This window comes from Sminthopsis crassicaudata, chromosome 3 (assembly GCF_048593235.1).
Source record: "Sminthopsis crassicaudata isolate SCR6 chromosome 3, ASM4859323v1, whole genome shotgun sequence".
NCBI lineage: Eukaryota > Metazoa > Chordata > Mammalia > Dasyuromorphia > Dasyuridae > Sminthopsis > Sminthopsis crassicaudata.
The window spans coordinates 365,763,326-365,787,878 of NC_133619.1; the positions used below are offsets into that span (position 1 = coordinate 365,763,326).

General features: G+C 34.9%; 1 protein-coding gene across 2 annotated transcripts in view; it reads right to left on the reverse strand.

The window, feature by feature from the left end:
* Positions 1-24,553, reverse strand: part of MARCO (macrophage receptor with collagenous structure) — a 53,062-nt gene that overhangs the window by 21,452 nt on the left and 7,057 nt on the right. For both annotated transcript variants that reach the window (XM_074301844.1, XM_074301845.1), the window contains exons 2-8: positions 20,090-20,191; positions 18,157-18,414; positions 15,939-15,974; positions 11,065-11,154; positions 10,926-10,970; positions 9,698-9,742; positions 9,097-9,204 (exon numbers count right to left, since the gene is read on the reverse strand). In XM_074301844.1, the coding sequence (XP_074157945.1) occupies positions 9,097-9,204; positions 9,698-9,742; positions 10,926-10,970; positions 11,065-11,154; positions 15,939-15,974; positions 18,157-18,414; positions 20,090-20,191 (684 nt within the window). The remainder of the gene's footprint in view (positions 1-9,096; positions 9,205-9,697; positions 9,743-10,925; positions 10,971-11,064; positions 11,155-15,938; positions 15,975-18,156; positions 18,415-20,089; positions 20,192-24,553) is intronic.

The following is a 24,553-nucleotide window of genomic DNA, read 5'->3' on the forward strand; positions in this document are numbered from 1 at the left end:
TAGATGAGAGGGTTTAGGGAGAAAGATTTGTTGAATTCACTGACTGGGACATCCAGAGAACTTGGTGATCAGATCTCAGAGAAGTTTGTGATCAATTAATCAATTAACCATCAAATATATATTAAATATCTATAATATGCAAGGCACTGTGCAAGACATGAGAAATATAAATTGAAAAACTAGATAGTCCTTGCTCTCAGGGTTATTCTTACATTCTACTGGAGAAATATAACATGCTTACAGATAAATAAATATAAGATACAAATAAAAAATAAAAAATGACTTCAGGATTTGGATGCAACTAAATTGGGAAAATAAGGATAAAAGGTGGGTTCAGAAAAAAGAGTTGAACTAAGATGTAGAAATCTGAGTGTCAGCTTCATAGAGATCGTAATTGCTCCCATGAAAGCTGATAAAATCACGAGAGAGAATAATAATAAAAATAATAGCTTGCATTTATATAGTGATGTGAAGTTTTCAAAGTACTTTACAAATAAATACTTCTTATTATTCCCAGAACAAGGTGCTATTAGTTGTACCCATTTACAGATGAGGAAACTGAGGCAGGCAGAAGTAGAAAACTTGCCCAGAGTTACATAGCTGGTAAATGCCTAAGGTAAGATTTGAACTGAAGTCTTCCTAACTTCAGGTCCAAAGCTCTATCCACTGTGAGGAGATAGGGGAGAGAAAAGAAGAGGGTTCAGGACAGAGCTTTGGAGTAAACCCATGATGAGGAGATGAGAGGGAATGGTAATCTAGTAGAGGAGAATGTGAAGTCAGACAAATTGATAAAGATCTAAAACAGAAAAGTGTCAAAAAATAAACAATAAAAACAAATAAACAAAAGAAGTCTAAGTGCTACAAGAAAGATGAAGACTGAGAAAAAGATGTGAGATTTGTAATATAAGAGATCAGTAGTAAAATTGGTGAGAACACTTTCAGTTAAATGGGATCCTTGACTGGATGCAAGGAGAAAGAGGAAAAGGATGTAGACGTTTTCTCCAGATACTTGACTGTGAAAGGGAGGAATTATAGAGAATGATAGCCTGAGGGAATTGTAAGATCAGTGGAAGTTTGGGACTTTTTTTTTTTTTTTTTTTTTTTAATTTTTAAGGATAGAGGAAACTTGGATATTTTTTATAGGCATCAAGAAAAGGAGAAATATATGGAGAGATTGAAAACCACAAAGGAGATGTTTTCAGGGTTAAGCTATTGGAAGAGAGGAGGGTGGAAGAGAGGAGGGAGGAATATTAAGTCAAGAGCACAAGTAGCCATTTTTTCCTTTATTAAAGAATGGAGAAAAGAAGAGTATGTAGGTTCAATGTTATAACTTTTGAGGTACATAAGAGGAGCAAAGGAGATTCACACTCAGTAAGGCTCTTTTAGTAAACTATAAAGTATATTATTCATTGAGAGATGAGGAAGGAAGTTGTGGTAGATTTGAGGAGAGAAGAAAAGCAGAACTATAGGGAGTGGGAGTCAATTAGGGAAGAGAAATTGAGGGTGAAATTAAGGATGATGATATAGAAACTGTATTGGAGAACATTAGAATATGGATTGAAGTCCCCAAACAACTATTTACAGTCTAAGCATTGTTTACTACCTAAGTCCATCCCCCTCCTTTTACTTAACCCCACCCTCTCGAGGTTTGGCAACTATGAACCACAGGGATAATGTTATTTTCCCAAGATCACCTAATTGTTGAGTTGGACTAGATCACAAATCTCTACTCCTGTATTCTGCACAAATAATAATAATTGATATTTAATATAGTTCTTTAAAATATGCAAAACATTTAATATATTTTCTTACATTTGAATCACAACATATAAGGGAAATACTAAAGATGTGATTCTCATTTTGTTATTGTTGTTCAGCCATGTCTGACTCTCTGTGACCTTATTTGTGGCTTTCTTGGCAAGATACTAGAATGGTTTAGCATTTCCTTCTCCAGCTCATTTCACAGATGAGGAAACTAAGGCAAATAGGGTTAAGTGAGTTGTCCAGGGTTACATAGCTAGTGTTTGAGGCCAGATTTGAACTCATGAAGATGAGTCTTCTGACTCCAGGTCTGTATTCTGGTATTCTATTGCCACCTAGTTGTCCCCTCATTTTACAGATGTGAAGCTTAAGACTCAGAAATGATACATACTAATTAGCACTGCCTGAGATGGGGTTAGAATTGAGGTCATTTTAACTCCAGGCCTAGTGCTCAACTATGCCATGATGTCTAAGATGAAATCTTTAACCAATTTCTTTTTTTTTTTTTTTTTTTTTTTTGGAATGTAAAATAATTTTTATTATATTAAATCAAAAAGGTTTTATACAAATAAAAGTTAAGATTAGAAGGAAAACAACAAGTTTGGGGAAAATTTGTAAAGAATTTCTCAGAAAAAAGTCTCATATCTTAAACATATAGAGAACTCTGTCAAATGTATAATATGTCATTCTCCAATTAATAAATAGTCAAAGAACATGAATAGGAAGTTTTAAAATAAAAGAATAAAAATTAAACATAGTCATATAAAAATGGTCTAAATTACTAATTTTTTTCTTTTTTTTAATTTTCTTTTTTATTATAGCTTTTTATATGCAAAACATATGCATGGGCAATTTTTCAATATTGACCCTTGCAAAACCTTCTGTTCCAATTTTTCCCCTCCTTCTCCTACCCCCTCCCCCAGATGGCAGGTAGTCCCATACATGTTAAATATGTTAAAGTATATTTTAACCAATTTCTTTAACCAATCTCCAATCTATTTGAGAACCTACTACTAGTTGCATGTAAAGAAGGACACTAGGACACTAGCAGAGACCAATCAACTTGATGGGGTTAAAGGATGAAGCTATTATTTGCAACTTTGATTATGTCTTCATGGAGTTGAAGAGTTTTTATCATGAATATGTGGAAACTTCCAAATATTTAGGCATTCCTACTACAGAGAATAGAATGCTGGATTTGAGAGTCAGAAAGGTCTAGGTTAAAATTAAAATAAGTCATTTAAACTTTTTCTAGAGATTCTGATGAGCTCCTTTTCTTCATTTGGTTTTTGGTGCAAACTACACTCAGTTTCCTTATCTGTAAAATGAGGGAGGTAAATATGATGGCTTCTAAGGTATTTACCAGCTCTAATTTATAATCTGATACAGTAGTGATACTAATACTTATGGTACCTATCTTACTGGGTAGGCATGAGGTTCAAATAGATAATGTATATAAAGAACTTTGTAAAGTGTTATACAAATCTATATTATTATTCTTTGGTCTGGGTCTGTGATTTCAAAGATATAAGAAACTTCTGGTATGAAAACTCCCCTATTAATAAAGATCAGAAATTCATCTTCAAATCATAGACTTAGAGATATTCTCAGAACACTTTCGAATGAGTTAAGTGCCTTGGGGTTATTGAGGTCTGATCTTTGTAGACCTGTATATAATAAGGTTGCTGAGAGAGCAGCTCTCCTCCACCAAATAATCCTCAAGTGCAAGATTAAACAACAATACAAGAGTTAATAACTAAAGCCGGGTAAGAGGGATGTGATAAGGCAGCATATGATTCATTGCCTACATCAAGTAGCATAGACAGGAAGTGCTATGAGTTCTAAGCAATCAACTATTCACTTTATGAGAAACCAGACCTGAAGGTGCAATCAGTACTCCCAAACTCATTTTGTCCCTAAGTTTCTAAAATTAATTTTTAAAAATGAAATTTAGGGACTTCATGTACAAAGATGTGAAAGGATAGGAATAAATGCAAGACTTAAAACATTCAGAGAATTTTAAAAAAGTATATGATTGTTTTTCCTTCTTTATTTCATATCTATTTTCCTAGAGCACCTTGATTTCAAACTTTCCACTCATTATCATTCAAAGCTCATTTGCATTAGGTCTGTCCTTTTCTCATTCCTTGCTCTAATTCTTATTTGCCAACAATACATGGTACATATCAATAGGGATGGGGAGGGGGTTGGGAAGCTTCCCAGACCACTTAATTTTTAGTCTTCACTTTATAACTCACCCCCAAATAAGGACTCTACGGGGAAAATAGCTTGTCTCAGAGAAGTTTTCTCTGCTCCTTCTGAGCCATAGGTTTAGTTTTTACACAATTCAATTTTATCAGTTTATAGTCTAAAAAATCCTTTGCAAACAAACATTAGTGGAGTACTTGCTATGGATAAAAGTCCCACAATGTGAACTCTGAAAACTTTACTCTAGTTATTTATAAAAATTGGGTTAAAATATTTTCATTTTTAGAAATCACATTCTTATTTTAGTAAAAGCTAAAGATCAAAATATTAATATCCAGCCACTGAATAGTGAAAAAGTAGGAGAAGAAATCTCTGAACTTTACATGGAAAAGAATTTGTCGATTTTAGGAATCTTTTTGTCACACTTCAATAAGCTGCTTCATTTGGGGTTTTAGGTGTGTTTTGTTCAGAAAATCCAAATGTGATTAGAAATGAAGTTTAAGGTCATTGGCTCTATGATGGTAAGGTAAGAGAACTTGAAATAGTTCAGCTTCAGTTAAGCTTTCCTTTCTCTGCCTTGCAACAGATAATTTACCCCATTATTGAGAACTAACATGGACAGAGATTTATGAAGGCAATTACTGTAAAAAATTAGCTGAAACCAGCTCAACAAATCATTGTTACTATGTATGGACCATTAACCAAAGCCATGGAAATTTCAAAAACAACTAAGATAACTACCTAAGCTATGTATCTATCCACCCATCCATCTATCCATCTAGCTATCTATCCATTTATCCATCTAACCATCTACCTTGCTAGATAAAATAATTGCTAAAGTCTTTTCTAGTTCTCAAATCAAAGGATCCTATGATTGGGAGATAGAAGATAGCATAGAGATTATTTAGGCCTTGAGTACCTACCAACTCTGAGATTTTATCCTTTCTTGTACACAGTTTCCTGTGTTTTACAGGGTTGAAGGTTTTACCTTAGAGACCCTCTTTTAGGCTGGGTTTAATACTATTTGAAGTTATTTTCATTTTTCTAGAAATAACAATTACTGGGGTGAATTGGGTAAGAGAATCTTGTGATGATATCTTAGGAAAGCCTCAGGGGGCCCTCAGGATGGAGTTCCTGATTCCTGAGGAAATGAAACCATTGAATTTTTCTTTAAAAAAAAAAAAAAAAAAAGGAAAAAAAATGACAAAGCAACAAGACTTCTGACAGCAGATCTGGAGAGATGGGGCAATAGTACTGTTTGATATTCAGGGAAATGTTTTTAGGTTGGCTAGGAGCCCAAAGTTAAAGGCCTTAGAAAGGGGAGACCTGGCATCTGAGTTCTATCATGACTGGAAGCTTACTAACTAGTTGAATTACAACCAGCAAATCAACTGACCTCTGTGTTTCCTCCTGTTTCCTAAATTGTTTAGTCTAGCCTAATCTGTTCTTGATGAAGCCAGCTCTTTGTAGTCACCATTTTCTGTTCTATATGTTTACCAAAAATCTCTTTAATAATTCATTTTAGAATTCCCTGCCCTGCTTTCCCCCCAAGTCCCTGACTCCTCACTCCCTTAGATGATTTTCCTCCACTCAAATGATTTTCCCTTTCCATTCCAAAAATCTATATTCTCATGACTTTCCAGACTATCCTTTCTTGCTTATACTTAAGAATAAATGTTTAACAACCAGCTTTTTAGGGATATTACTTTGTAATTATCCACATATAGTTGTATTGAATAGAGATTAACTTTAAAGACTTTTGTTGTTGTTATTAATCCATTTATATCAATTGTGTCTGACTCTCTGTGATTCCATTTGGGATTTTCTTGGCAAAGAGATTGTAATGGTCTGCTATTTCTTTCTCCATTTCATTTTATAGATGAGAAACTGAGGAAAATGGGGTTAATTAACTTGCCCAAAGTCATATAGTTAGTAACTGAGTCTGAAATCAGATTTGAACTCATTCTGACTGCAGGCTCAGTACTTTATTCACTTCCCCTCCTAGCTGAGATTTTACCACCCTCTAACCCCTATTAGATTCTCAGTTTTCTGAGCTTTATACTCAAATGGCTCTTATAGTAATTAGGATTAGGGTTTTTACATGATAAATACTCAATAATGATATAGAAACAAAGAATCTCAGTTAAATATCAAATACCAACATAGGTAAAAACAAACAAACAAACAAACAAACAAAAAAACCTACATAAAATAAGGAAAGAGAAACCTGGTTTAATAGAAGTTTATGACAACACTAGAGAAAAAAATCAAGGACTAACAAAGTAGATTTCAATCTCTACCTGAATCAATCATGTGTGATATGACTAGACAAAAGATTCAACACTGTATTAAGTATCTGTATGAAGTGTCTGTATCTATGAACAGAAAGTATCTCAGTGGCTATTTAGTGTAATTATAGACATTTATAAATGTTCTAAAATATGCAAAGTATTTTATATATATATGGGAATATGCACATTGTTGAATCCTACAAAAGTCCTATGAGAGAGATAATACAGCTATTATTATACTCTTTGTATAAACGAGAAAAATTAAGGCTGAGAGAATGAGGTAAGTGACATCCTCGTGATGACATGCCTTATGTGGTGTGGTTTAAGTCCACTTCACCATTCTGTTCATTCTCCCATGGAGGCACTCTGGTTTGCTATTTTTTGAAACTATGGTCTCCAGAACTAGACATAGTACTCTCAATATAGTCCTACCACTAAAGAGGCTTGCTTTTTCTGGACCCTGTGTTTCTGTTAAAGAAGTTTAGGATTATGTAAACTTTTCTGACTCCCACACATTGTTGGATTATAATGAGTTTGCATACTTGAATCTATCTTATACTAACTACCATTAAACCAGGTTGTCCCATGCTTCATATTTGTAAAGTTAATCTTTGAATCTATATATGTATTTTATATCTAACTTATACATACAGGAGATTAGTCTTACAACTTCATTTCTTCCCTTTCCATATTCTATCACTTGCCAAGTATTGGTGTTTCTACCCCAGATAAATTCAAAGAAATCCCATTCAGCCTTCCCTTAGTGCTGCATATGGAAAAGTGAACTTGGCACTACTAGGTCTGATTCCAATTTTGACTCTTTTACTTCTTTTGTCAAGTCTTTTTGGCCCACTTGTTTTCATTTGTAAAATGAGGAAATTGGGCTAGATAAACTCAAAGATCTACTCCAATTCTCAATATATAATCATATGATTCTATGATTAACAAATCCACAACCCTAGTTCAGATATTTATATTACTAGCCTAGCTCCCATTTAATATCTTCCTAATCAGTTTCTTTGTCCTGCTTTGCATATACATCTACATCTATATCCATATTTAGTATCTATTATATATATCTATAATCTATATTTATCTATTATCATCTATCTACTCATCATCTATCAATCTATCATCTCTGAATCTATGTATCAATCTCCCTCTCTACATCTATCACTTATGAATCTATGTTTGATTCTCCCTTCCTCTAGCTATTTGCTGGCCATCCATCCATCCACTCATCTGTCTGTCCAATCTGTCTGTCTATCTGTGTCTCCATCTATTTATCATCTGTCTCTCTGTCTCTCTCTATCTATCTGTCTACCTATATACTTAGTGGTATATCTACCTAGTCTAGTGGTTGGTTGGAGTGTCTGTCTGTCTGTCTGTCTATAAAATTATCCTAGAGTAACAAAGGACCATTAAAGATTTTTGAATAGGGGCATGAACATGGTCTGAGAAATACCTTAGGAAGATATTTGGATAGTTTTGTGGAGGATAGATCAGAGGAAGGGGAAAATTGAAATAGTATGAACTAATGTAGGACATTTAAAAAAAGTTGTAAAAAGCAAGGTGAAGGGACTTTATAAGGGAGTAGAAAATGAGGGGAGAAACTAGAACAGAGGGAATAAGTGAATGATTGGAAGGAGGACATTATGATAATTTAGTTATTTTGGAAGGTGGTGATAAAAATAGCCATCAGTTAAGAAATAAAAGAATTGATTATTCCCATGAACATACAAAAAAAGAAAATATTAATTCTGAAATGCTGAACTTATATAAGATGAAAAAGATTATAACTTCATTTTCAAGTTATGTTACTGTGGAAAAATTCATGAAAGAATTAGAAAATCCATTCAGAAGATGTATTCAAAGTATCTCAGCTTCCCTTTCCCCTATGAGCCTTTATCAAGGTATCAACAAATAGCATACATTTTATATATTTATTGGACTTTTCAATATTGCCTTAATCTTTTTTGTTCCTATCATCATCCAAATAATGAAAATAGTATACAAATTAAAAAATTAAATCTCTGTCTGTCCACCTCAATGATTACATCATGTAGCAGCACATTTCAGCCATTCCATTTTAGTTTATTTCCACTCGTTTTCATTTCCTCTCTTCTATCCATCCCTTTACTTTTCTAACTTCTAATAAAATCCCTTGCCTTTTGATTTTCACAATCTATTTTAAATGTTTTAAATTCTCTTACATGATTTCAATTTTTCCTTCCCTCTGATTCATCCTCCGCAAAACTACTAATATATCTTCCTAAGGCATTTGTAGACCATGTCCACTTCCTTGTTCAAAAAATTTTGGTAGTTCCCTATTGCCTCTAAGCTAATTACCCATTTAAGGCATTTAATAATATTCTTTTCTATCCTTTTTCATATTATTGCCTTTCATATTATGTCCTAGTTATCTGATCCACTGTTATCAGAAGTTGACATTCTATTTCCCACCTCCATACCTTTTCCATCAGCTATCTCCTCTTGTCTCCATGTATTCCAACCTCAATTTCATATCACTGAATTCTTATCTTCCTGCTAGGATTTGGTCATATATGGAATCCCTCTACATATAAGGATGCTTTCTCTCTTCAAATTATCTGTTTTCTTTTTTTGTGTATATGTCATGCATCTCCTGTCCCTACCCCACAAGATTCCATGAGGTCTGAGATTGTTCCTTTTTTATTCTTCTGTCCTCAAAACCTAAACTAGTGTGATGCATGTAATATTTGCGTAATAAATGTTTGTTGGATCGAATTGTTACTCACAGCTCTCATATACCTTCCAGGTAAGAATAAAAAAAAAAAATTCTCTAGATTGTACTTACCTGTGAATCCCTGGTCTCCTTTATCTCCTTTAGCTCCAGCTTCACCTCTAGGGCCTGTCAAGCCATTATCCCCTTTGATGCCTTTCTCACCCTGGGGTCCTGCAATACCTGAGCACAGAATATCAAGTGAGCAAACTTACCTTGGGGACATGGATAAAATAGCAGTGGGTATTCTGGAAACAGGAAGCTATGACATCAAGAAAATGAACAAATTCTAAAGTGAAGCCTTAGCTCATCTGATTATTAATATCATTTACACTGGATACTTCTCTGCAGAGTGAAGTAACCCTTTGAGACCTTTCCATTTCTGGTACATATCTTTCCCACATACATGAGGGAAAAGAGAGTATCTTTGATTATTTCCACTCTATCCTACCTCCCACACAACAAAGGTTCTTTCCTATGCTTAAGATTCTAGACATTCTAGCAATAACTGACCAAGTTTAGGAAAAGGCCCGGGGAGAAGGAACTTGGTAAAAAAGAGTCAGCTTTAGTTCAATTTAGTTCCTTCTCTTTTCCTAGAACTTTGGAGATAGATTGGCAGGAATCTGGTTTAATTTTACTACAAGGTTATATCAATAGCCATAAGGAAATTCGTTACCAGCAGGTCCTTGTTCCCCTGGAATTCCCTTTGGTCCTTGAATACCTAGTATATATGAAGAAAGAGGAAATTCAATCACTATTCTCTAATTCAGGTCATCAAAAATATTTATGAGCATTGTGTTAGATGTTGTGTGTATACAAAAATTTAAAAAGCATTTGGAGATGTAATTGCCAATAAATTACAGCATACATGAAAGTGAACAATCAAGTTTGTACTTGATGTACCTCCCTCATCTCTTAGTAGAGTTGGGGGACTTTGGGTGTGGTGTGTGTTGTATATACTTGTTCAATTATTTCAGTCATGTCCAACTCATTTTATACATTTATCAAGCTGATGCAAACAAGGTTAAATGACTTGCCCAGGGATGCATAGCTAGTAAGAGCACGATGTCTTCCCAACTCCAGACCTGATGCTCTATCCACTGTGGTACCTAGCTGTCTATTTTATATTTTATCAAACACAATCAAAATGTTTATTGATAAACAGCTTTTTATTTTTCCATTTCTTAAATTTTGTTATTAGATAGTTCACTGGACAGAATAGGGGGGAAAAGATATATTTGTAATATAAAAACTATAGTATCAACACATGGAAGAAAAAAAGATTAACACTATAAGTTAGCATGTAGTCAGTGAAAGTAAGAATTACAGAAAATAAGTGTCATTAAGATATCAGTGGAGGGAGAGAATGTAGTAGGCTGAAAACAATAAGAGAAAGTAAAAATACAGGGCAGCCAGATAGTGCAAGTAGATAGAGCACCAGCTCTGAAGTGAGGAGGACCTGAGTTCAAATCTAGCCTCAGACACTTAATACTTATTAGCTGTGTGACCTTAGGTAAGTTACTTAACCCCAATTATCTTGGAGGGAAAGAAGAAAAGAAGGTATCATGTAATAGTGAGATTTGGATTTATATTAACCTTGAACAATGTGCAAGATTTGGCTAGGTTTCTAGAAGTGCAGAGAGCATCCTAGATGAGTGAACAGTGTGAGCAAAAGCAAAGAAGTGCAAAAGCACAGAGCCTGATGAGAAGATGAGTCCATTAGATTGGCTGGAATGCCAGTCAGAGTGGTTGCTTTTATTTACATTTCTCTTGTGCTAGCTAGGAGATCAGAAAAAAAAATCCTTTATTTGTTCATTGTGGAAATTCATTTCAGAAAGAATGAAGTTGGGTATTCTCTAAGAGTTTATTTATATCTCTGTTAAATAGGCCCATCTTTTGTTTACCTGCTGCTCCTTGGCTCCCTGGTGATCCCTTAGGTCCAGGTTGTCCTGAAAGGAAAGGCGAATCAATCATGAAATATTAGTGCCTGAAGAGAATGACTTCTCACAGCATTAGAAAGGCACAAAATAGATGGCTGCATACCAGGAATTCCATTCCTTCCAGAGGTTCCCTTTTCTCCTTTTACACCTGGTAATCCAGGTAATCCAGCATCACCCTTTTCCCCCTGGGGTCCTGGACAAAAAGGAAAGTACCAATAAGAGAACAAAAAATGATGGATACATTCTCTTGTCTTGTGACAATTACTTATGTAAGTTTAAAATACCAGCTTTTCTATGAAACTGAAATCAAATTGATCATTTCTCTTTCCTCTGAACTCCAGTCACCAACATCACTCATTTGTCTGCTTTGGACTGTGAGCTGCCTCTTCATTTCTCTTTACTGTTAGAAGACAATTGAGAATTAGATAGTTTTCTTCTTTGTCTGTGTATCCTCAGCACTCAGAAGGATACCTGGCACATGATAGACCCTTAATCAAGTCTTCTTGAAGGATGTGTGCATCTGGGCTTGTTATAGTTGTAATTTTTAGACAAGTTACCACACAAGGATAAATGACAGAAGAATGGGAATCTTTATTCTGGAGGAAAGAATTGTAATAGGACAAGCCTTGACCTAGGAGTTAATCATAGCAACTGGATTCAGCTCTCAGCCCTGCCACCTACTAGGTGGCTGTGGTCATTTCATTCCTTTGAGTCTCAGGCTCCTTATCTCTAAAATGACAGAATTGGATTAGATAATTCATGATGAAGGGTGACATGGTAGAAAGAATATTGCACCTGGAACCAGGAAGGGATGAATTCAAATTTGGCTTCAGATAACTCACTAGCTGTGTTACCCTGAGCAAGTCACTTAACTTATATCTATCTCAGTTTCCTCAACTGTAAAATGTAGATAACAATAACACCTATGCCACAGGGTTGTCATGAGAGTTAAGTGAGATAATATTTGCAAAGTGCTCAGTCTAATGCCAGACATAAAATAGGTGCTTGATAAATGCTTGTCTCCTTTCCTTAGTTACTTTCTCTTCCTTCCTTCCTTCTTCCCTTCCTTCCTTTCTTTCTTTTCTTTCTTCCTTTTTCCTTTACCCTTCTCTCTCTCTTCATCTTTCTTTCTTCCTTATTTCTCACTCTTCCTTCCTTTTTTCTCACCTTTCCCCCTTTTCACCTTTTTGTCCTTTCCTCTTCTTTCTTTCCTTCCTCCTTTCTTTCTTTTTTCTTTCCTTCCTTTCTTTTTATTTCTTCTTTCCTTCCTTCCTCTTCTTTCTTTTCTTCTTCTTTCCTTCTTTGTCTCTCTTCCTTCCTTCATTTTTCTCCCCTCCTTCCTCCCTCCCTCTGTTTATATTTTTTCTTCCTTGCCCTCCTTCCTTCCTTCCTTTCTCTTTTCATTTTTCTTCCTTCCTTTCTTGCTTCCTTCCTTCTTTATTTCTCTCTTTTTCCCTCCTTCCCTCCCTCCATCTTCTTTTCTTCCTTTCTTCTTTCCTTTCTTCCTTCCTTTATTTCTTCCTTCCTTCCTGATAAAGGGCTGTTATATGGAATAAAAGTGGAGATCAGACTTGATTCCAAGGTGCAGAAACAGGAGTGATGGTTAAAAACTACAGCCAGGAAGATTTCAGATTAAAATAAGAAAGAACTTTTAAACCATTATAGCTGTCAGCTTCCCATCACTGAAGGGTTATAGCATCAAAAAATCCTGAATTTAGAGCTAAAAGAGACTTCAGAAGCCATCAAGTGTAATTTTTTAGATGAGGAAAGCAAGACCTAGGGAGTTTAAATGACATGTTCAAGGTGCTATTAAGGCAAAGTAATAATAAGTGCTTACTGTGTGCCAGGAACTATACTAAGCACTGGGGATAAACAAACAGAAGGACAGTCCTTGACCTGTAAAAACTAATATTCTAATGAAGGAAGAAGAAGATGCAGAAAAGGGAGCAGAAAAGAAGTTGGGAAGGGAAGTTATCCATGAAAAGAGATGTTATCCAAGTAAAAAATCAGAATCAGAACCAGAAGAAAATTGAAGATTCTCTCCTGAATGGAGGTCGCAGGAGAAAGTTGCCAATGGGAGAAAGGAATTGGCATAGGGAGGAATGTTCTAGACCGAGAAGCCTCAAGGAAAAATGTATAGTAAACATCAGAGAACATCAAATGAAGGCTATATAGTCCTTTTTTAGAGTTTCTTGTTTAGATAAGAATTAGACTAGATATAGCCTCTGAGAAATCTTACAATTTTTGATATCCCATGATTCCTTGGGGGTAGAGGTCCATGCCATGCTTCTTTGTATTCCTCTCATGTCAGTTCCAGCATGTGCAAAAACTAAATAACTTCTTGATTTATGAAAACAGCAATAGATTAGGAGTTAGGAAGCTTGGTTCTAGCCTGAGTTCTTAGCTATATGAAATTGGAAAATTCAGTTGATTGTAAAACAAGGTAAATATACCAAATCATCTCCTAAGTTCACTTAACTCTAAAATTCTATGAAACATGCTATTGTTATATTTATATTATATTATATGTACTCATAGAGTATTTTATTATAGTGTTTTCACAGCTACTGTCTTACTTTCCCCTCACATTAATCCATGACGGTTTTATAAATAATGAGACTGAGGTTCAGAGGAGTTGGGTTACAGATTGCAAAGTCACTGTGATTTGTTGAAACTTGGAGTTTGTTCCTAGACATCTAGTACAGAGATCTCTCCCAATATCTTAAGCTTTCTTAACCTTAATTACTTAAATAATAAAAAGGGAGTCACATGGATCTTGGTACATGTTATCACAGGGTGGTTCTTGTTTTCTAAACACTCAAGGGAAGAATACTGTTCTCAGTTCCTCCAAGACAGTAATTCTCTAACGTTTTGGTCTTAGAATGTTTATATTCCTAAAGTTATTAAGAATCCTCCAAAGATTTTTTGTTTATGTGGATTATATCCATTGATATATATACTCTGTTAGAAATGAAAACATTTGATTATTTTTATGAAAATAGTTTTGACCTCATGGATCTTCAGACTATACTTTGAGAAGTGTTGATCTAGAATCCATCTTTCTTAAGCATTCTCCGAAGAAGCAGAATTCAATGGCTTGTTCCTTCTGTCTAAATTACAAGACAAGTTCTGAGTTAGCTAATTAGCATTCACTTACTTGCATGCCATGGTGGTTCTAGGGAAAGTAAAAGGTTCTGAATAGTTTCAGTGCCATAGGGAAATTGCCCCTAGTTCCCAGAGCTGCTTTCCAATGTAAATAAATCTGAAGTAGCTTCCCCTTTCTTTCATGGGTGGCTGTGGTATGTGTGGGTATGGTGGCTTAGATTCTCTGGCCAAACTTTTCAAGTAAGAGCCGGAGAAGTCGTGATTCTGTGATTTTTGCCCCAGACCTCAACTTCTAGTTAGAAATCCCTGGGATTGACTGCTAGGCAGCATTAATGCTGGACTTGGAACTAGAGAAACCTGTATCTAGCTGTGTGATCCTGGAAAATTACTTAATCTCTCTGGTGCCTTAATTCCCTCCTCTGTAAAATGGGAATGATAAAAATATATAATAATAATAATACTTCTTTCACAGGATAGTTGTGATGATATAATGAAATAACCTGTAAAGTACTTTGCAAACCTTAAAACATTATATAAATGTTAGTTATTAGTACTGTAGACTTATTGTATTATAGATATTATCTGTTTTCAAGAAATAGTACTAACAAGGAAAATGGTTTGTTGTTGTTTGTGGTTTTTTTTTTTTTTTGCTGAGGCAATTGGGATTAAGTGACTTGCCCAGGGTCACACAGCTAGGATGTGATAAGTATCACAGATTTGAACTTCAGGCCTGATGCTCTGGGATCCACTGCACCACTAGCTGCCCCAACAAGGAAAATGTTGAAGGATAAAGTGACAAGGAAGTCTAAAGAATTTAAGGAAAGGGAAAGGAGCAGGCCTAAGGCTTAGTCTGGTCATGGGAGAATTTAAGGACTAATTGTATGTAATTTTTTGTTATATTTGGATATAATCATCATCATTGATATTATTATCATTAGCACTAACTTGTAGAGCTCTGTCTCTCTTACCAACTGTCTTCCTTGAACCACTGGCATCTAGCATAAGGTGAAAGAAAGCAGGGGTTCAGAACCTTTTTACCATATTCTAAGGATGACATTGCATCCAGGGATGTTCGGGAAAAACAATAAATCTGTGGCTTGGAATTCTGTACCTGGAAGTTGGGAGGAGAACTTTTAAAGAATTAATAAGATAGGCTGGGAACAGATGTTTGGACTTCTGATGGTTCTTGGAAAAGCACCCACAATATTGGAAGTACTCAAAATTTCCTCTCTTCACAATGATTTGCTATTGTCTAGACAGTACACAATACATATTGGAGTCACTTAATAAATAATGGATCCAAAGATTCTTGCCTTCAGAAAGTTTCATCTATTTATTCCTAGAATTGAATGTCAACCAAATCAAGAGTTATTTATTGTTGATTTTATTGAATAGCTACTATATGCAAGGTCCTCTGGAGGACACAAAGATGAATAAGATACAGTCCCTCCCCTCGAGGATATTGCAATCTAACAAGAAAGATAAGACATCTTTGAAAATAGAAGGCAAGGTATGCTATGTATTAAATGAATAGCACAGATAGTACATGCAACAGGAATTCAGAGGAAGAAGAGATGGGCTATTGATGATCGGGATAGAAGAGATGAAGCTTCGGACTTGACCTTGGAAGATATGTGGAGATTATTTGGTGCAAGAGGGGAGGTAGACAGCCCCCTCCCAACAGGGGGGAAAGTACAGACAAAGGCAAAGAGGGAAGAAAATACAAGGCATGTTGCTGAGATGTTTAATGTAGAGGAGTCCCCTAGGGAAATAAGACTAGATTGGGCTATATTTTGTGAAATTTCAAAAGAGAGGTTCCAACATAACCTTATGAAGTTTATGAAGGAGTAGGGGAAATAAGAGTAGACCTACCTGGAGAACCTGGATCACCTTTGCTTCCTCGAAACCCTGAAACAGAAAGTTTTATATGTTACAGTCTGTTCTGTATCATTTTGGATACCTCTTCCACAGAGCTCAGCTTTGCCTAAGCTAAAAAAGATCTCAGCCTTTCAGAGAGATACATAGGGACACCACACTGCCCAAGAACACATTCTTCTGTTAAGTTTGGATCCTAGGCACATATAATCTCTTGTCTGTACTGAATATATTTTTGAAGAGTGTTCTCATTGTGGGTGGTCAAAACACTCTAAGTGAAGAGACATTATTTTGTTTGCTCAATCAAATTTTTTTTGTTTATATTTTGCATTTTTTTCCTATTGTACTATCCACCTAGGAAGAAATGTTTGGTGTGTAGACTAAAGAGCTGTATGAGTAGTAATAAATTTTAAAAAACTTTTTTTGCAACTCTTTTGTTCGAATTTATGTAGTAAACTTATTTTCATGAGAAGGAAGAGTTAAGACACTTTTCCTTGTAGGGCAAAGATCCCTAGGATCTTCAAAGTTAAGAGAAAGGATATTTTTAGTGAGAGTTTCTGGCTTGGAAGGGAAAAGAGTTTCTCCTCATCCTCTCTCTGAAACCTACAGATCTAAATTTCTTAATTTCTATTCAGACATTCTGGATTCACATAGAATTGACCTCTGTGTCTTTATGGAAGGATAATGTATCATTCAGGACTCTGAACTACAGAGTCTTAAGAAAACCAAGAATAAACATCATTAGTTTAGATGACTTTGTTGATGTCAGTGCAAAAGGTGCTGATGGTCCAAACCTGCAGGAAATAGCATCTGTGAGATTTATGGTATTTGGTAACTATATCTGATTTCTCCATGTAATAAGACTAGCAAAACTGTCCCTTTAGCTCAGTCCTATAGTCTTTATAGCTCCAAATTCTGGTTCTGAATAGGGAACCATAAAAAGGTTTGGGTTGTTCTTACATACATCATTTTCTTTTTTGAAAAAAAAAAACTATTTAAAATTCTCAGTTCCAAATTTGCTCCTTCCTTTAAGCCCTTCCCTACTCACCAAGAAGGTAAACAAAATATCAAATATATATATGAAATCATATAAAATCATTTAATAGTAGTCATGTCACAAAAAAGCAAGAAAAATAAAATGTAAGAAAAATATATTTCAATTGAAACTTAGTTCATCAGTTCTCTCTCTGGAGTGGATAGCATTTTTCATCATAAGTCCTTTGGAATTGTATAGACATCATTCTGAAAGCTCAGACATATGCCCCAAATATCCCTAGCCTCTCTTAATAACTTATGTCCCTTAGAAATTTTAGCCATTTTGTATTTTTAACCAAGAGTATTTCTCAGAGTGATAGGTTTCCTAAGATTACTCCACATAGACACAGAGATTTTTTTTTGTTGATTCTAGAACTTTCATTCAAGTATCAAGAATGACTCATCCTAGGATTAAGGAATTTGGCAAATAAAGTCAAAGTTTACCTTCTTCTTTTGAATTTATAGATTCATGCCCCTATTTTTTTTTTTTTTTTGGTTACTATAATCAGGCTTGCTTTGTATAGGACTCTGGAGTAAGGGGAAATATATCTTACCTCGTCTTTAAGCAGTTGTAGTCAGTTTTATATAATGTAACATTCAAATGTAAGTTCCTCAAAGGTAAATTCTGCAGCTATATCTGCTTCCTTTTTTTAAAAAAAATTCTCAGTATGTTGTACATAGTAGATATTTAATAATGATTTAATGAATAAAAGATGGAAAATATTAAGCCCTTGGAGTTACTTCCTCTTTTATACTCTTTCTATTATATGTATCCATGAAATGATCCCCTTTCTAGAGAGGACCAGAATCTGGCTTTCATCTTGTTTTAGCCTCATTTCAACCCTAGGAAGGGGCCAAAAAGAGAAAAGGCAGACATTATTCTCCTTTGTTATAACAGTACTGAAACTAAGGTCCAAGGTGTCTAAAATGCTTGCCCACTCCAAAGATACATGAGGAATTAAGGATGAATCCAGGAATCCATTTCACTCAGTTCTCCTTAGTCATAGGAAGATGATTTTCCAGCAGATTAATACATCTTTCTATGTTCAGTGTTCCCAGGATGAAACAGATTTATCAATATAAATAAAGGATTTGCTTCTTTCCCTTTCTTCTTTGAGTAGTCATTTTGAAAAAGGTGAAAGGGATCAGAGAAAGAGTTAGAAAAAGATATGCCACTTACCTGAGTTCATAGTAATGTTATCTATCCTTCCACGTAATTCTTTCTGACTAGCCTGCACCTCAGTGATCCCCTTTTCAATTTCTAGAAACCACTGACTCTCTTTCTTGATGCTGAGAGGTGACTGGCTGGACAGCATAGAGGAGAAGGATGGACTTGATTGGTCCAGGGAGGATTCCAGTGTTCCATTGGGAATGACCAGACTCTCGAGTGTTAGCAGCCAAGATCTCTGGGAAGTCACTTCCTTCTGTAGACTTAAAACTACAAATATATGCTTCTTATAGAACCTTAATATTAATTCATCACATTAATGTATGACTTTCATATTTTCATATTTCCCTAGGAGGATGGAAGACCTAGGGTAAATCAACACTATGGCCATCCTAATTTCCAAATCAAAGGATCATTGAGGCTAAAATTATAATGCATTTTATAGCTCCAATCTCCCTTTATTTTAAATTTATGGAAATCGAGACCACAGAAGTGTTTTGTTTGCTAAGAGCTAGACACAAAGAAGAAAATAAATTATAAAAGGGTGGTTTATTGGGACGGTGAATTTGATCCTCCTTCACCTTGACCTTAGTGAGGCATTTATAAGCTGATTGTGTGCATATGAATCTCTTCTTTCTTTTTCAAATATCGTTGGCAAGGCCACCTCATTTTTGCTCATGCTGTGTCTAAATCATTATCAAGTTTTCCAGTTAAGAGAACAGTTCCCTAAGCCAGGAGTCATATTAATATGACAAGTCCTAGGGATGACTGTTTAAATGGCATTCTTACATGACCACAGTTTGATTTCCCTCACCTGACCTAGTCCTTTGGACTTAAAATGTAGAACCAATTTTCTTAGAATGGAGACCACATCCAAGTCCATCATGGATAACTGAAGACTGTTAAAAGTTTTCATTAGCCTTCCCAGTCCTTCCTTTATGACTCTCTAGCATGTCAAGAAGCAAACCCTGGGGGAGGGTTAGTGGATAGCTTTTTACTGTACCATACTTATCATTGCTCATGCATGATATCTGTTACTTGTACTGATTTCAGCTGGAATGCTATCAGCTTCCCACCATAATGGCTTCATTATCAGGACCTCTTCCCAATTCCCTATTTAATCTTGATGTTTGAGAAGAACCCATTAATACCTCAAACTCACTCCTCAACAAACAAACAAAAGTTGGAAATCCCTGGCTTTTGAAATGGGTAGATTTTGCAATTATATCAATGGGTACACTAACAACATGTTAATTCAGGAATATACCTGGATTATAGTTATAGCTGGCCTATATAAATTATTAAAGAATTTGAATAGTAGAAGAATTTTTAAAGAAACATAAAAGTGTAATCTTCAAGAACATACAGTAATCCCAACTAAATTAACAAAGATAGAAGCCTTAGAGGGAATTGCTATTTGTAATTAGCAAATAAATATTTCTTATAAAATACTTGAAAATTATTTGCCCTAAATTTCCTTTTCACTTCCATTCACATCATTCATTTGTTTAAACTAATGTTTTATAAAAATATATAAGGATCCTATGATCTGTCTAGTCATTGTCTGAACTGGTCCCAAATTTCAAAGTAGGTGGCTCCAATTTAATGATTAATGAATTTTCTATTTAGCTAATTTTCTATCATCCACCAGAATTGAGATGGAATTGGATGATCCCTTGAAATGATTAGTCTAAAAAAGCCTTTATATTTGGTTAAATAATTCAAATTAAAGAAGTACAGTACACACACACACACACACACACACACACACACACACACACACACGTATACACACTTATTTTTTTCTAACTCCTGAAACCATATTGATTTCTTCTGTTTACCCAGTGACTTGGACAATAAGAAATCTCTTAGATTAACAGAAACATATGCCACACCAAACATCATTCTTTAGTATACAGAGCTTGTTTCCAAGAAAAATAGTTACCTTGTATTGCCAGAAATCCCACACCTGCTGTAAACAGCACTAGGTAGATGATTATTGCAGAAGTGATACAATTCCCTCCACATTTTTTCTTGGGCTTTGACTCTAAAATAAAGAGAAGAGAAAGCTGATGTGAGACTGAACAAAACAGTCTCTAAAAGTATGCAGGATATAATTTCTAATGGTCTCATCCACAGAAGCATCTGGTTTACATTTGACACTAAGAGAAAGATTCAGGTATATAAGAGGCTGGAAAAGCACATATGTCCCAGAGAGTTATTTAGATGTCTCCTGTTCCTTCTAGGATAGGACTGGAAGAGCTACTTAGATTGAAATCTCTGGTTAAATCACCCTCTAGTGTTCAAGACACTCTTTAGCAAGATCTCCCAAGTCTAGGTCCAGGTCCTAAGTGTCTTTTGCATTCCATGCATAAATACAGAGATGAGCCTTGATTATGAACTACCAGCCTTCCTTTCACAATGCCTTTAGCTCCTCATTTTTTATTTTGGTCTACTTTAAGGGAATGCACATATTTCTAGCATTGGTGTTCCAGTTTTCCTACATCTTCTCCGACATTTATCATCTTTACCTGCCATTTTAGCCAATCTGATAGGTGTGAAGTTATACCACAGAGTTGTTTTAATTTAAGTTGTTAAAATTTAATTTAATTTTTTCATATGACTATAATGGCTTAAATTCTTCATTTGAAAATTTTCTATTCATATCCTTTGACCACCTATTAACTAGGGAATTTATAAATTTGACTCAGTTCTCTGTATATTTTAGTAAAGTCATTATCAGAAACACTATCTATAAAATTGTTTCCCAGCTTTCTGTTTCCCTTCTAATCTTGGTTGCATTGGTTTTGTTTGTGCAACCCCTTTTTAATTTAATGTAGTCAAAATTATTCATTTTTCATTTCATAATGCTCTGTGGTTCTTTTTGGCCATAAATTCCTCCTTTCACCAAAGATCTAATAGGCCAACTAATAGGCCAACCTTAATCCTGAACCCATTTTGACCTAGTTTGCATGTCCAATTGATCTCTTTCTCATTATATTCATGTAAGCACTTAGAGATATAAAATTTCTCCTAAGGACTACTTTGGCTGCATCTCATACATTTTGGTATATCATCTCATTATTATCATTCTCTTGGATGAAATTATTGATTGTTTCTATGATTTGTTTTTTAGTTACTTATTCTTTGGGATTAGATTATTTACTTCCAATTAATTTTTGTCTATTTTTCCATGACCCGTTTTATATGTAATTATTATTTCATCATGATCTGAAAAGGATGCATTTAGTATTTCTGCTTTCCTGCATTTGATTTGAGGTTTTCATGCCCTAACATATGGTCTATTTTATGTAAGTGCCGTTACTGCTGAGGAAAAGGTATATTCCCTTCTATATCCATTCATTTTCTCCAAAGTTCTATTATGTCTAAGCTTTCTAAAATTCTATTTGCCTCCTTATCTTCCTTCTAATTTATTTCTTGTTTATTTTGTGATTCAATTTATCTAGTTCTGAAAGAGGGAGATTGAGATCCCCCATTCATTTGGTTTTATTTTTTATTTCTTCCTATAACTTACTTAACTTCTTAAGAATTTGGATGCTATACCACTTAGTCCACATATGTTTAGTATTGATATAGCTTCATTTCTATGGAACCCTTTAGCAAGATGAAATTTCCTTTCTTATCTCTTTTAGTTAGTTCTTTTTTTTTTTTTTTTGCTTTTGCTTGGTCTGACATCAGGATCACTACCTCTGCCTTTTTTATTTTAACCAAAGCACAATATATTCTGCTCTAGCCTTTTGTCTTTATTCTGTGGGTATTTTTCTACTTCAAATGTATTTCTTGTAAACAATATATCTTGACATTATCGTTTTTAATCCACTTTTCTATTTGTTTCTCTTAATCTTTCCTCCCTTCTATCAGTTCTCCACCCTTTTATTACCCTCTTCCCCTGCTACTTCAGCCATCCCTTCTATCAGACTTCTTTCATTCCCTTTCTTTCTCCTTTTCCCTCCTATTTCCCTCTAGGGTAAGATAAATTTCTATAGCCAACTAAATTTGTATATTATCTCCTATTTGAGAAAAAATATGATGATATTAAGATTCAAACAATGCTCACAAACCTCCTACCCTCCTTCTTTCTCCCTACTGTAATAATTTATGTATCTCTTCACATGATATAAGTTATCCCATTTAACATTCCCTTTCCTCTTCTACCACCTTTTAACTTCTCTTTTATATTATCACATCAAAATCAAATTTTACCAACCCCCTCTATCTACGAATACCCCTTTTAACTGCCCTAAGAAAGAAACAGCTCTCAAGTATCATTTTCTTGTGTAGGGATATAAACAGTAAATCATAGATTTTCTTTTCTTTCTTTCTTGTTTACCTTTTTATGCTTCTCTTAAGTTTTGTATTTAAATATCAAATTTTCTGGTTAGCTCTGGACTTTTCATCAGAAATGATTGAAAATCTTCTATTTCATTGTATATTCATCTTTCCCCTGAAATATTATATATTCAATTTTGCTGGGTAGCTGATTCTTGGTTGTAGTCCAAGCGTCTTTGCCTCTAGAATATCATATTCTAGGCCCTCTGAATCCTTTAATGTGGAAGCTGCTAAGTACTGGGAAGTCTTAATTATGGCTCCTCGATATTTGAATTGTTTCTTTCTGACTGCTTGCAATATTTTCTCTTTGACCTTATAATTATGGAATTCTGCTACAATATTTTTTGGAGTTTTCATTTGGGAGTCCCTTTAGAAGTTGATCAGTGGATTCTTTCAATAACTATTTTATCCTGGGGCTCTAGGATATTAGCAGTTTTCCTTTATGATTTTTTGAAAGATGTCCAGGTTCCTTCCTTTCTCTCTCTCTCTCTCTCTCTCTCTCTCTCTCTCTCTCTCTCTCTCTCTCTCTCGCTTTCTCTCTCTCTCTCTCTCTCTCTCTCTCATCATGGCATTCAGGTAATCTAATAATTCTTAAATGTATCCATTTCATAGATTGTTTTTCCAGTGAAATACTTTACATTTTCTTCTTTTTTTTTTTCATTAAAAAAATTTTTTTTTGTCTGACTGATTCTTGATTTCTCAATGAGTCATTAACCTCCACTTATGCAATTCTAATTTGCAATGAGTTATTTTCTTTATTTAGCTTTTTTATCTCTTTTTCCATTTGGCCAATTCTCCTTTTTAAGGAATGATTTTGTTCAGTGGATTTTCCCCTGATTTTGCCAATTCTATTTTTCAAGGAGTTGTTTTCTTCAATATATTTTTGTGCTTCCTTTTCCAAGCTGTTGACTACCACCCCCATAATTCTCCTATTTCATTTCTTTCCTCCATTTTTTCTACTTCTTTTATTTTATTTTTAAAATCTTTTTTTGAACTCTTCCAAGAGAAGTTTTTGAGCCTGAGACCAACTCATATTCCCCTTTGAAGCTTCCCATATAGGCAATTTGCCACTGCTGCCCTTTTCTGAGTTGGTGTTCTGATCTTCTCAGTTATCATAGTAGCTTTCTATGAGCAGGGTTCTCTTTGCTTTTTTGCTCATTTAAAAAAATTGAACTTTGCTCCTAGGTATGGGGAACACTGTAACAAGCTTCTTTTGCAGGAGGACAGGGACCTCTCACTGGCTTACCAACTCTGGGGCCAGAAGTGCTGGAAGCTTTCCCACTGTGTTAGGATGGCCTAACCTGTTGTGCAATGGTTCAAGGGTTTGCCATTTGCTTTCAACACTGGGACTGGACATCTCACAGCTGGTCTTCTAAGCCACTGGCTAACTTAGCCAGGACTAAGGGGCCTCAGCTGCTCAACTTTACCATGGCCTAGAGCCTCCTGCTAGATTCCCCTCATCACACCCATGCTGGGTGCACTCCCCCAAGTGAGAAAGACTTTTCCTGAAATCCTATGTTATCTTAAGCTAGAAAATTGCCTCATTCCAAATTTTTGTACTGTCACTCTAGTATTGATTTAGAGGTTTGATTTAATTTTGTTTCTGGAGGGAAACTGGGGAAAGCTTAGGCAGCTTCCTAGTTTCTCTCTGCAATCTTATCCCTTTTCTTCTCTCCCTCTTCCTTCCTTCGTTCCTTCTTTCTTTCTTCTTTTTTCCCCCTCTCTTTCTTCCTTCCTTTCTTGCATTACTTTGTCTCCTCTCCATCCTAAATTCCTCTCTCCATTTAGAAATTCATTAATTTTTTATGACAAGGCAAAACAAACCCATGCATTGGCTGTGCACAAAAATGTATATCACAAAGTCTCCTATTTGTCTGAAGGAATTTTCTTCTAAGGAAAACTTTCTTTTTAATACTTCAGAGTGAAAGTGGTGATTAACAATCAAATTATGGTCAGCTAATCTCACTTCCTTCTTTTGAATGAGTTATTGGAGTTGTATATTGGAGCAATGCCATTTTTAATTCTAGTAACACATTTGACAATGTTCTTCATGATATTG